Raw genomic sequence first — 13,506 nt, forward strand, 5'->3', positions numbered from 1 at the left:
CTGCCTGAGTGCAGGGCTGATGTGTTGATAAGAACACTCAGCTCTCCTGGAATGTGTGCTGACCCCACTGCACAGGTGGTTTACATCCATCCCTTTTTCCCCACAATGTCTCTGGCACATACTGTTTCTACTGCCAGTTACATAGAGCCCCACTTCTTGCTTGTCCTAGAAGAGTCCTGTCACAAGCTGTGACCTTCTTTAACTCAATAAGGTGACTGTAAGGCTTGTTTGGGTTAATGAATTGCTTTGCTGTGCAGTGAACACCAGGAGGAGGAAAACAACTTGAAGGGGGAGGGAGTGGAGATGGAATGGTATTAATTGAGAAGTAACAGAGTATTATTAATTCATCCTGACCCCACAAAGTCAGGGGTCAGCTCTGGTCAAATTGCCAGGGCTGTGCTCTACCAGGAAGTTGTCCCTTGGACTTGAGGAACCCCAGCTCATGTTCAGAAACTACCTGTTTTGGAGGTTTGATAAAACCAGGGGTTATCAGTACAGGAGGGATCTCTGGGCTGTCTCTCCCAAACGATTACAGTGTTGTAAGGTTTGTTTGAAGAGTCCTTTGGTCAAAAAAAACCCCACCCAAACAACAACAAAACCCAACCAAAACATGCACAAACCCCCTAAAAACAACAACAGGCAAAACACCAAAGACCAAGCAAATAGCAGGACAAACCGATAAACAAAAACCTACATGCATAACTGTGTGGGCAGGCTGTAACTGTGTGGGAAGGATGTATGTGGGAGAACACAGATCTAAGCTGAACTGAAGTTGAAGTCCTGTTGCCTGTTGACCAACGGGTGTGTTTGCAGAGCCCTTTTAACATCCTCCTCTGTAAAGAGAATTGTTGTGAAGGCTAACTGGTAAAAGCCCTCATATGGCTGGATGACAGAGAATCCCATCTAAACACATTTTGTAGTATCTTCTTACCCCAGACTTCTCCCCAGCAAGCACATTTGCTGTGTATGGCAGTGCCTCTGAATGCACCATGGCACCAGAGGGAGTCCAGGTCCCAGGCAAGAGGCTCTCAACACTACATGAAGGAGGAGCAGTCAACATTTTGCAGGATGAGGTAGATGTGCTGTTGCAAAGGAGGGAAGGAACATCCTCATTGCTTCATAATCTATCACAAGAGACTGGCAAGGTGACTTTTCTGTTTGAAAAACATTCTCTGACATCATGTTTTTACTGCAGTACAAGCATCTGAAGGGAAAGCTCTATGTTCAATTATTCCCTTCTAGGTTATGAAAGAGTAAAAGCATCTCAGGTTTCTAAATTATTCTTCCATTTCACTTCTTCCACCTTTTGTGAGATGTGAAAAGGGCCCATGGGACAAATTCATTCATGAGAACTGCTGCTGGGGATCAGCTGTGAAAGCAAGGGGCGGTCTGGAGGGAGTTGGAGGTTGCCTGTGAATGGTTATGGATTTGGGCCTGAGGATGGACCTCAAGAGCTGCTTTAGAATCAGCTCTCCCTGGGACTCTATCCATTTGCATCCCAGCTTTTCCTGTAGGAGAGAGATGGCTGTGTAGAGACCACTGCTTTGTCGGCCTCTGACGTGCTGGCAGGTATGGTGGTTATAGCAAGGTGGGGGTTGGTCTCTTGTCCCAAGTAACTAGTGCCAGGATAAGAGAAAATGGCCTCAAGTTGTGCCAGGGAAGGTTCAGACTGGATATTAGGAAAAGTTTTTCCTGCAAGAGTGGTCAGGCATTGGAACAGGCTGCCCAAGGACGTGATGGAGTCACTGTCCCTGGAGGTGTTCAGAAAACATGTAGACATGGCACTTTGAGACCACTAGGGCATGGTGGTGGTGGGTGACAGTTGGATTTGATGATCTTAAAGGACTTCTCCAACCTTAATGATTCTGTTTCTTGAACCCTACGTGTTCTGCAGGGCCATTTTAGGCAATCTAATGTGTAGCAGCAGCTTTCCTGCTTTCATAAAGGAAAGCAAAGGCAGATATGGTAATGGTAGCAAGGGGTTTTGTGTTGGGCTGTGGGAGTTGGGATCAGCTGGGTCTCTAAATCTCCGATCACCTTGCTGCTGGAGGCCCATGGCTGAGTGGAAGAGTTTGGGTTTTTCCTTTTATTCAGTTAAAATAACGCTGGTTTCTGAAAATAATTACAAAAAGTAGAGGTAATGTTTACAGAGTCATGGTCTCCTCTTCCCTCTGCTTGGTAGGAAATGGAGTGGAAAAGTACTGTCCAGACAGCTTAGGCCCTGGGGCTGTGGTGTACAGGCTTGGTATATATTGGCTCCATCCCAGGAAAGGTGAAGAGATGTGTGGGGAACAGTGCCTGCCTTCAGACTTTTCCTGACTCTCTGGTGACTAGTGCCAGAGGTGAGGTGTGGGACTGAACAGAGAAGCCTCTGTTTAGCAAGAGCCTCCAGAGAGGCACAAGGTGAAAGGAGCTCCTTTTTGGTAGGAGGCAGGCAAGAGACCTTTGAAGACAGCTTATGCATAGGATAGGACTCCATGGAGGAAGGAAAGGAAAACAGCTTATGCTTGAAAAAACACCGGCCTTTTGAGGGGAAGCTGCACCCCTGAGTACCTGTGTGCGCCCACAGGACCTGCCCTTCGATTTTTCCCCATGCTGCTTCCTAACCTGCAGACACTCGATTGGAGATTAAGTTTGCTTTCAAACAGTCCCAGCATGACTTGTAGCTGTGTTGGTAGAGCACACAAAGCCTGCTTTTACTTTTTTTTAATTGCTATGGTCTTGAGGAAATGCAACACTTGCCTGGAAATGGTGGGTATTTATATGTGTGTGTTTGGTCTGCTTTGGAGAGAAAGTGGTGAAGGGAATCACATCACCACAGCTGAGGTGTTACTGGATGTAACACACAATCCTTGTGCAGTATGAAAACTAAGGAATAAAGATTGAATAATGAGCAGTGGCCTTTTCCCCTCCCCCCCTTTTCCCCCTTGTCCCTTTTCCCTTCTTTTTTTTCTTTTACAGGGGACTGTTGGCTCTTGGCTGCTATTGCATCTCTCACCTTGAATGAAGAAATTCTGGCCCGTGTTGTTCCCAAAGACCAGAGCTTCCAGGAGAAATATGCAGGAATTTTCCATTTCCAGGTAGGTGGAAAACAGCCTTCCCCCTCAATGCTGTTGTCCAGGAGGTGGTGTGGCCAGCTATGTGTATGAGTATGGTGTTTCCTGGAGCAGTTTGAGGGATGTCAGAGGCAGGCACATAAATAGATATGAAAGGTTATGGTGGTGGAAGGAAGAAGACTGTTGGGTGTGGGGCCTGTCCCTGTGGTCCTTCTTTCAACAGCTGGGTGTGAGAGGGATTGCCTTTCCTCTAGGAAATTGGTGTCAGGAGATAAGCACACTGGTGAGCTGAAGTACACATCATAGGATGGTGACAAGGTGTTTGTGCTCTCTTTCCAGTTCTGGCAGTATGGGGAGTGGGTGGATGTGGTGGTGGATGACAGGCTGCCCACCAAGAATGGGGAGCTGCTCTTCGTGCACTCTGCGGAGGGCAGCGAGTTCTGGAGCGCGCTGCTGGAGAAGGCCTATGCCAAGTGAGTCTCAGAATCCTAGAATATCTGCTTGGAAAAGACCTCAAAGCTCATCCAGTCCAACCCTTGACTGAAGGGTCAACACTAAACCACATCTCCAAGCATCATGTCCACACACCACTCAAATACCCCCAGTGATGATGACTCCACCACTGCCCTGGGCAGACTATTGCAGTGTTTGATAACCCTTTCAGTGAAGGTTTTCCTACTATCCAGCCTAAACCTCCCCTGGTGCAGCTTGTAGCCATTTCCTCTAGTCCTGTTGCTTGATACTAAGGAGAATAAATGGTTGAGCCTGCAACCTCTATACATGATCATACAAGATTTTATGCTGGGCTTTCCAAGCATAGAGGTCTGAGAAGCAAAGCTGAATGGGACACATTGACAGCTGCCTTGGTGCTGCAGAAAGCAGAAATGCTGTGGCAGTTGGCACAGCTTAGTGCCCCTCTCCAGTAGACAAGAATAGGGAACCTGATAGTTGTGCATGAGAAGGGGAAAATATAGAGCTTGGTGGCTGATGGTGTGTGTTCCCTTTTGTGCAGGCTGAATGGGTCTTATGAGTCTCTCTCTGGTGGCACCACCACTGAAGGCTTTGAGGACTTCACCGGTGGGATTGCAGAGTGGTATGAGCTGCAGAAGGCACCACCCAACCTCTTCAAAATCATTCAGAAGGCACTTCAGAAAGGCTCTCTTCTCGGCTGCTCCATTGATGTGAGTTAGCAGGCTTGTTGCTGGACACATAACTCTCACTTTTCAGGCATCTGGGAAATGAACCTGTACTCTAGCCACAGGAGGTGCACAAAGGATGTTGGTCCCCTCTGCCTATGGTTCTCTGTCTCATGCCTGGAGAACTTGATGCAGGAGTGTGATGAAGGCTAATTCTCCTCTTGGGGCAGGAGTTATGCCTGAGAACAGGTTAAAATATAGACTTTGTAAGCTGAGTGTAATAGCTCTGTCCTTGCTGTAGCCTGTCTCCAAAGCATTCCCCCAAAATCTGGGCTCTCTTCTTGAAGCAGCAAAGCTCAAAGTTTTGCCAGGCCTTGAGAAGGCTTTATGGGAAAATGTGTTGCCAAACCTGAACCTGCACAAGGCAGAAAAGAAGGGCTTTGGCTCTGCATACAAGGATTTAGCATAACTTTCTAGCCTTAGTAAAATGAGTCTAAGTATTGTTATATGTGACAATAACCCTACTCCCAAATGAGATTGCATCTTAGCTGTGTCTAAAGGGAAAGTAAACTGTTTAGGAGAACTCCAGTCATAATATAAACTCAAATGTTTCCTAAGTTCAATCAGAGTCACAGGAGGAGGAAGCTTCACAGCAGGAGAAGTACTTGGTTAATGCCAGAGTGCAACTTTGCAGCACTTTCTGGACTTGTTTTACTTGTTGGCATTTAGATAAGAATCTGACATGTGGATTTTTGCCCCAGAGTGATACAACTCTTTTGTTGGGGTTGGGAGGGAGTAAGTATGTTTCACTGTGGGTAAGTGCTGACACTTTCTGTATTGTAAACTAGTTATTGGCGAGTTTAGACTTTGAGGAGAAAAACTATTTCTCTCCCAGAAGATTTTATAGGGACCCAAAGGTTAAGCATTATGTGGAGAGTGTGCTGTGAGGCAGTAATAGGACACAAATTGACAGCAGGGATCCTGCCTGCTTGATCTTACTCTTCAAATGTGCTTGTTTAAAGATCTCACACTTGCTGAGATGCTGTGAAGGCAGTGACAGCCAAACACTTTATAGAGGGTTCAGCATTGCCACAGCAAGATTTCAATCACTTTCTAGCAAGAGGTGACTGTCCCCTGCAGTGTTCATAGGGCAGACTGCCTGAGTACTCGTAATGGCTGCAAAAGGAGTGAGAGGGTGAGGTGTTTTCAGGTACCTATGGTATCCAAAGCATGTCCTTTTCCCTTGCTCTCTTGCATGGCAGATCCTAAGGTGGGGAAGGGAAAAGGAACCTCCTGCCCCACTGTGGAGCTCAGGGGAGTGTTTTGACCTTGAAGCAAAACACTGGAGCTTGCTGGACTTGGGTGTTATCTCTGGTGATGGGTGGGTGGCCTCAGGCCAGTTCACCCGCTGTGTTCTTCCCAGTCCCCTCAGAATATGGAGCTCATTATTGTGTGTCCTCTTTAGAGAGCGCTTAGAAATGCATGAGAAGAGATGCACTGTACCAAGTGTTGGAGCCAGGAGGGAGCTTTGCTGTGGTGTAGGGTTTCTGGTGTGCACCCCATGCCACAAATGTGGGCACTGGGACCCTCAGCAGTGCCACATGCTGCCTTCCCCTCTCCCTCCTCTCTCACACAGATCCCTCTCCTTGCCTCTGTGCAAGGAGCTGACTGTTACTGTGTCTGTGAAGGTAGCAGGGAAGAGGAGGTTGCTAGCAGTCCCTGTGGGCTGCCCAGGGGTGTGCTTCTGATTGTTGAGCTGTAAATACATTTTGTACATGTTTTATCCCCTTATATAATTTCATATTTAGTCTATTTAGTAAATGTAACTTTGTTTTGCTTCCAAAACTTTTCTGAGCCAGTCTGGTGATTTATTCTGGGGGTAACCCTCCATCCTGTGGGAGTGAATTCCTGATTGGTTTTGAGGGGGCAAATTTAGCCCTACAACAAGCAGCTAAACCACCTCTGCAGTCTCCCAATGAGATTAAATTTCCACTGAGGGGGGGAAGCCTTGCTTTGGATCCCTTGCAATGCAGGAAGCCACACTCACCAAGTTTCTTTGTTCCTCCAGATCACCAGTGCGGCAGAGACAGAGGCAGTCACGTCCCAGAAGCTGGTGAAGGGGCATGCATACTCAGTCACTGGGGCAGAGGAGGTAGGTGCACTGCCCCAAAGGGCTGAAAAGCAGCAGGCTTTGCATGTAGCCTGGGCCATGGCAGACACTAATTGCCTTCAGGGTTGCAAATTCTCCAGTCTCACCTGTTTTTCCAGAGCAGGTTATGAGCCCTGTTTTCCTGAAGAAGTACTGAATTAGTTGTCATGTTTTGGTTAAATGCAAACTTGACCTTTTGGGGGGGTTGGCCAAACCCCTTCCTCATCTCCATACCTACTGCTGTTTCCTAGCAAGTAGGGTGGTGGGGAGCTCTGTGCAGAGGGCATACTACCCTCTGGTGGCCAAACCCCTCAACACATGTCTGTGTAGCAGGCAGCACTGCGCTTTGAATACACAGTGAGCTCACAGAATGGACATCATCGAGTCCAACTCCCCTGCCAGGGCAGGTTCACTTAGAGCAGGCTGCCCAGCACAGCACCTAGGAGAGTTTTGAGTGACTCCAGAGAGGGAGACTCCCCAACCTCTCTTGGCAGCCTGTTCCAGTGCTCTACCACCCTCTAAGTGAAGAAGCTGCTCCTCATGCTTAGGTGAAACTTCCTATGCTAAAGTTTATGCCCATTACCTCTTGTCCTGTTGCTGAAAGAAAGCTTGGCCCATCCTTCTGATGTGAGAGATGTGTGCCAAGTTAAAAACAATAAATGATTGCCTCTTCAATGCCTGCCAAACATGCCTGCAGGGCATGGCATTTGAACACTGAGTGCCTGATCAAGAGCAGGTGACTGGTGAAGTTAGAAGTGTAAACAAATGAAAGCAGATCATGGCATCCTTCCAGATGTGCAAGGGACTTTTTGGTTACTTCACCAATTGTTTCTGAAACTTCAGAGAGAGAGATGTAGAGAGCTGCTGACAGGCTGTGCTGAAGTGGAGACTGCTGGTGGGCAGGTTTATGTTCTTGAATTTGGTCCTCTTCTCACAGCAAAAGCAGCAAAGGAGGAGTTTGACCTTAATTCACACACATGCATGATTTAGACAGGCTTTTCCTCTGGAAATAGGTGCAGGCTTTGTAAGGATAATTCATCTTGGGAATGAAAGCATCATTTCTGAACACTGTGCTGCTGGTGCTCTCTGCAGTTTCCTTGGCTGTGGCCTCTGGAAGCAAGCCAGCTGCTTCCTCATTTTAGTGCTGTGTTCCTCATCAGTGCTGGGTGTTCCTGCTGAATCTCACACAACTTTGTCTGGCCTGGCTTCAGTGCATGCAGAGATCAGCAGATAACAAGCCAGGGCCTTGGTGCAGTGTGAGGAGCTGCTGATGCTGACCACTCATGTGGTCAACAGAATCACAGAAAGGGTGGGGTTGGAGGGAACCTCCAGATATCACGGAATCCAACCCCTCTGCCAAAAGCAGGATCACCTAGAGCAACTCACAGGGATGCATCCAGGTGGGTCTTGAAGGTCTCTAGAAAAGGAGACTCCACAATCTCTCTGGGCAGCTTGTTCCAGTGTTTTGTTCTGGTCAGAGGGGTTGGGACCAAAGGGAGTAGCCCATCTTTGTACAGAGGGGGGAAGAAAGCATTTGAACACAAGAAGGATGTTGAACTGCTGGAGTGGGTTCAGAGGAGGGCCACAAAGATGATCAGAGGGCTTGAGCACCTCCCCAGTTGGGACAGGCTGCAAGAGTTGCATCTGTTCAACCTTGAGGGGAGAAGGTTTGGGGGAAACATTATAGCAACCTTGCAGTACATGAAGATGGGGACGGACGTTTTACAAGGGCTTGTAGTGATAGGACAAGGGGCTTTAAACTGGAGAAGGGTAGATTTAGACTGGATAGTAGGAAGACATTTATTACAGGGAGGGTGGCTGGTGAGACACTGGAAAAGGTTGCCCAGGGAGCTTGTGGATACCTCCCCCTGGAAGTGTTCATGATAGGATTGGGTGTGGCCTTGAGCAACCTGGTCTAGTGGAAGGTGTCCCTACCCATGGCAAGGGAGTTAGAACTAGATGACCTTTAAGGTCCATTCCAACCCAAACCATTCTATGATTCTTTGAATGTGAAAAGGCACTTTATACATTGATGAAAACATCAGAGAAATATTCACTTGCACCTCCTTCGTGGCAGCCCTGTGGCAGTGTTATGTTCCTTTTGCTGGAAATTCTAGCCCAGGTAATTATTTTTGGTTACAAGCTTTGGTTTGTGCATACCATAAACCTCTGGAAGAGTTAAGAGCCAAATCAGCTTCTGTTTTTATACACTTCAGTGTTTGTGTAGCATCAAGATACTTTGTCACGTCCTGTTGCCCCAGAAGGAGTGAAAAGGGAGGAGCACAGAGCTGAGCCTCTGAGTAACACTCCCTACACTTCTGATCCCATCAGGTGAACTTCCGAGGAACAGTGCAGAAGCTGATCAGAATCAGAAATCCCTGGGGGGAAGTGGAGTGGACTGGAAAATGGAATGACAAGTGAGTTGGAACCACAGGCCTGTAGTGCAGGGCTATGATCATGCTTCTCCTGTCAACTCTTTTTCCTACCTCAGAGTTCTCTAAGTCACATCTGAATGCGATGTTTGCTCCAAGCTGCTTTAACAAAGCATCCAACCACTGTCATCTCCCAGGTAGGCATCACAGCATGTGGTGCCCTTGAAACAAACACTTGCCTTTGTGGAAGATGCAGTCATTTGGTTGGTAGTTCCTCCAAAACTCTCTGCCTCTTTAACAGCCCAGGTTCAGTGGTAAGCTACCAAAAGCTTTCTTTCTAAACAGGCTTTTAAGATCCATTTCTGTTCTTAGAATGAGAGGCAGAGTTTGCTTACTTCTGTGGCTGGGCAGTGTTTGGTTTGGGGTTTTCTTTTTCTAGAATAAAGCTCTGTCTTGGTTAAGGCTTTATCACTTTCTGAAAATAAAACTGGGTTTGTTGCACACTGGGGATATATAACAAGTGAGGTACTGAATACTCCAGGTCCCTGTGTTCTAATTCTGCTGCTGGTTTGAGAGCCTTGGAGCTGCTGTCACCTAGATATTGTAGAGCCATGTAGAGTTATAAGAAAGAAATCATTGTGTCAGACAGGCTACATTAGGATTTAATCTTTAGTGTACCCTGTAGCTGACGTGGGGGTTGCATTTCAGCTGCCCAAACTGGAGCGGTGTTGACCCTGGGGTGCGGGAGCGGCTGACCAGGAGGCACGAAGATGGGGAGTTTTGGTGAGTGGCACTGGCTTTCCTTTCAGGCTGAAAGGAATGCCTTCTCCTCTGTTCTTTTCATACCATGGAACTTCTCTCAGTACCTTCCCTAAGATGAATGAGCAGATTCACTTCAAATCCTAGTGCTGAACTGCAGTGGGGGGGGGGGAGATATACAGGGCAGTCCTACAGAAAACTTGGTCCGTCCTAAGGAGACGCTGCCTGTGGCATTGCCTCCCACAGGATGGCGTTCAACGACTTCCTGAGACATTACTCCCGCCTGGAGATCTGCAACCTGACTCCAGACACCCTGGCAAGCGACAAGTACAAGAAGTGGAGCCTGCTGAAGCTGGATGGAAACTGGAGGCGAGGCGCCACTGCAGGGGGCTGCAGGAATTACCCGAGTAAGAGCATGCGGTCAGCACCGTGACCTTTAGACCTGCCCTCTTTGGGTGCTGCTTCTGGGAGGGAACGGCCTGTGGAGGGAGGAGGATGTACATGAGAAAGCTAGCACTGACATCCACAACCTGCAAGTGTTTGGGAAATGTGCCTTCCTGATGTGAGGGTCTAGTTATGGTTGTAAAGACTGGGGGAGAGGGGTATTAGTTTATCCTTCTCACACCTGATTTTGGAAGTCAGAGCTGCATCTGTCCTCGCTGATGTGTACATATCAGCATGGTTGTCTCCAAGGAAGCATCTGAGTGCTTTTTCATAAATCTACTTCCCAGACACTTTCTGGATGAATCCACAGTATTTAATCAAGTTGGAGGAAGAAGATGAGGATCCTGATGATCCTGAGAGAGGCTGCACCTTCCTTGTTGGCCTGATTCAGAAGCACCGGCGGAAGCAGAGGAAGATGGGAGAGGACATGCATACCATTGGCTTTGCAATTTATGAGGCAAGTAAGGCACTGTAAGTGCATGGAAGGAAAAGAAAAGCTATGAAAGGGCTATAAAAGCAACCCTGCAGCTGAGGTAGTGCAATTCTTAGAGTGGGCTTTCAGCCAAAATTGAGCTGGACACCAGCCCCAGCAAGAAGTCCACACAGATGTTTAGAAAATGATCCTCCCCTAAAACAGTGGTCACACACAGGGTCAGGTACCCAGAGAGATGATGGAATCTTCATCCCTGGAGATAGTAAAACCTAGACTAGACAAGGTCCAAACCAGTCTGTGATATTTGCCTTGCTTTGAGCAGGGGCGTTTGAACCAGATGACCCAAAGAGGCTGCTTTTCAGCTATCACGTTCTGTGCTTCTAAATGGAGGAGCAGAAAAAGTGTTTAAAACAAACAAAATGTAAAAATTAAAAGTGCAGCAAGCCAGTCTGACCTTCACTTGTCAGGCTGTGGTGAGAAGTGGCAGAATGAGGGCAGCTGTGGCAGCCATGTGATCAGAGTCACAGAATGTTAAGGGCTGGAAGGCACCTCGAAAGATCACCCAATCCAACCCTCCTGCCAGAGCAGGATCAGCTATACCACACAGCAATGCATCCAGGCAGGGTTTGAATGTCTCCAGAGATGCAGACTCCACAATCCCCCTGGGCAGCCTGTTCCAGGGCTCTGTCACCCTCACAGGGAAAAATTGTTTTCTCATATTTACATGAAAATTCCCATGCCTCAGCTTCCACCCATTGCCCCTTGTCTTCTCACTGGGCATCACCCAGCAGAGCCTGGCTCCATCCTCTGGGCACTCACCCTTTACATATTTATAAACAGTGATGAGGTCACCTCTTAGTCTCTCTTCTGTAAGCTAAAGAGCCCCAGCTCCCTCAGTCTCTTATCATAAGGAAGATGTTCCACTTGCTTAATCATTTTTGTGGCTCTGCACTGGACTCATTCAAGCAGTTCCCTAAGGTCCTTCTTGAACCAGACACAATATTCCAGATGCAGCCTCACCAGTGCAGAGTAGAGGGGGAGGAGAACCTCTCTCAACCTCCCAACCACAGCCCTTCTAATCCACCCCAGGATGGCATTTGCCTCCTTGGCCACAAGAGTACGTTCCTGGCTGGGATACTGCAAGCTTGGGGAGTGTGAACCCAGCAGTAGAACCACCCCAAACACCTGTAGAACTCCTTCTGCTGAGTTAAGGGTCAGAGATGTGTCCATGGTAACTCCTTAAGTAGGACATTTTATTCAGGGCTGCAAAGCAGCAATGCTTAGCTGGCACTGAAAATGGGACTAGTGCTGCTGCCTTCACGTTGCTCTGTTGCTTTCTTGGTATCCCAGCTTTGGGAAAGCTTGTCAGAGAGTCTGGTCCCCATAGGCAAATAAGCTTTAAAGCAAAGCTAGATCCTTACAGGTTATGGGGAATATGGGGAAACTGCATTTTTGTCTTGCTCAGCCCCTGTCTTCTCTCCTGATGATGGCAAGGTCAGGGTGTGAAAGAGAAAATGGGACAAAATAGTAGAGAAACTGTCTACAAAAAATATCATAGCAGGTCACAGAGTAGAAGTTCAGCAGGAAACCACAACCACCCTGGCTGCTTCTATGCCAGGCTGTGCCCACACTGTCCTGGGTGAGCCTCACTTGCCTCCAGGGTGAATTTGGGAGCTGACAGCTGAGCCAGCAGTCAGTGTTGTGTGATATGGGCTCAACATTCACCTGCTTCCTCAAGCCAAGTCTTTGTTTCCAGAGTGTGAATGTACCTGCCAATGAGTGGTGAGAAGCAGCAGCCCTGGTGCTGCCATTCATCAGGTAAATAACTCTCCTTTTCTCCTTGCAGGTGCCTCCTGAGGTATGTAACACGAATTGGTGGTCAAGGTGCAGAGTTGGGGCTGAATGGCTTATAGGAAGAAATGTTTCAAAGGATCCTCCTTCACTGCAGGACAGTGCTGACTGCAGAGTAAACTTAGAAGCCATTTACTCTGGAAGGGGCCTTGAGCCCATGTTGCCTTTTCAGTGTGTCTTGAGTTGGGATAAGAGCTCTCTGTACTGCAGAAATTCAACAGAGCTGCTCTTCCATGGGTCTGCTCCCAGCCCAGACCCACATCTGCTCACCTAGAGTGCAACTGCTTTTCTCAGGTTCATGCAGAGTTTGTGTTTGACACGCAAGTAGCGTTCCAAGGAGGTGTTTATTTGTATTTCCCTAAGCACCATCTTTGTTGGTTTCTCTCTGCAGGTAGCTCAGAGCATGCTTTGGGCATCAGAGTGGGTGGCAAAGTGGTGCTGCCTATGGAATAGGAGGCAGGGCTGCAGGCACCTTTGAGCTGTTGCTCCCCAGAAGAAGGGTGAGCTTGAGCAAAATGCCTGGGTAACCTCATTGTGGGGTTTGCTGTACCTATGAGGGTGCATGCAAAGCAGCCAGGGCACTTTGCAGCTCCCAAGGCTATGCTCAAACTAGTTGCTGTTACATTACACATGGCTTCACTGGGAGAGGAAATGGTGCTGCCAGTTAGTTAAATTTCTTAGGTACTTCTTGAATGCCTTAGCAGTACTCTTTCAGCTGCTCAGCTCTCACCCTAGTGGTCCAAACCCCTGATTTCCATCAAAGAGGTGCTCTAGCTGCAGTCTCCTGACTTCACTTTTCCCTAAAGGCAGAATTTTACCTCCCACCACGGCAGCAGGTCTGACAGGTTTTGTGCTCTTAAAAAATCCAGGAGGACAGGCAGGGGGAGTTTTCTGAACTATGCACATTCCTGATGTTTGCTTCTGGAGCTAAGCTAGCCCACCTGTAAAACCCTGCACAGGACAGTTTGTTCTGGAAGATCATACGCTCCAAATACGCTTCTATAATTGCATTTCTTCTTGGAGCCCTCCAGTAGTGATTTATCATCTTTAAGATAGTCTGACCTCAGAGGCAGTCCCCTGGTGGCACCAACTCTGAGTCATAAACCACCTTCACTTTAAAGAAAAAGTAGTTGGTGGGAGAATGTGCCAAATGTCTTCAGACACCCATTAGCAGCATAAGCATGACTCAAAATGATTTATTGAGATGGTCTGCAGAATGCTTTGGCTCAGGAGTGGTGTGGGGGGGGGGGGTGCACCCACTCCCTTTCTCTTATCATTTTTGGGTTCTGTTGAACAGGAACCTTTT

At 47.9% G+C, this 13,506-nt stretch overlaps 1 protein-coding gene across 1 annotated transcript in view; it reads left to right on the forward strand.

Moving 5' to 3' along the window:
• The window catches only part of CAPN2 (calpain 2), a 32,008-nt gene that overhangs the window by 6,207 nt on the left and 12,295 nt on the right, over positions 1 to 13,506 (forward strand). Inside the window, exons 3-11 of the mRNA XM_068153544.1 lie at positions 2,962 to 3,080; positions 3,396 to 3,529; positions 4,069 to 4,237; positions 6,261 to 6,344; positions 8,673 to 8,758; positions 9,422 to 9,496; positions 9,719 to 9,879; positions 10,204 to 10,373; positions 12,196 to 12,207. Of these exons, the coding sequence (XP_068009645.1) occupies positions 2,962 to 3,080; positions 3,396 to 3,529; positions 4,069 to 4,237; positions 6,261 to 6,344; positions 8,673 to 8,758; positions 9,422 to 9,496; positions 9,719 to 9,879; positions 10,204 to 10,373; positions 12,196 to 12,207 (1,010 nt within the window). The remainder of the gene's footprint in view (positions 1 to 2,961; positions 3,081 to 3,395; positions 3,530 to 4,068; positions 4,238 to 6,260; positions 6,345 to 8,672; positions 8,759 to 9,421; positions 9,497 to 9,718; positions 9,880 to 10,203; positions 10,374 to 12,195; positions 12,208 to 13,506) is intronic.

This window comes from Melanerpes formicivorus, unplaced genomic scaffold (genome assembly GCF_026170545.1).
Source record: "Melanerpes formicivorus ecotype bairdi unplaced genomic scaffold, bMelFor1.0.p_v2 SCAF_26, whole genome shotgun sequence".
Lineage (NCBI taxonomy): Eukaryota > Metazoa > Chordata > Aves > Piciformes > Picidae > Melanerpes > Melanerpes formicivorus.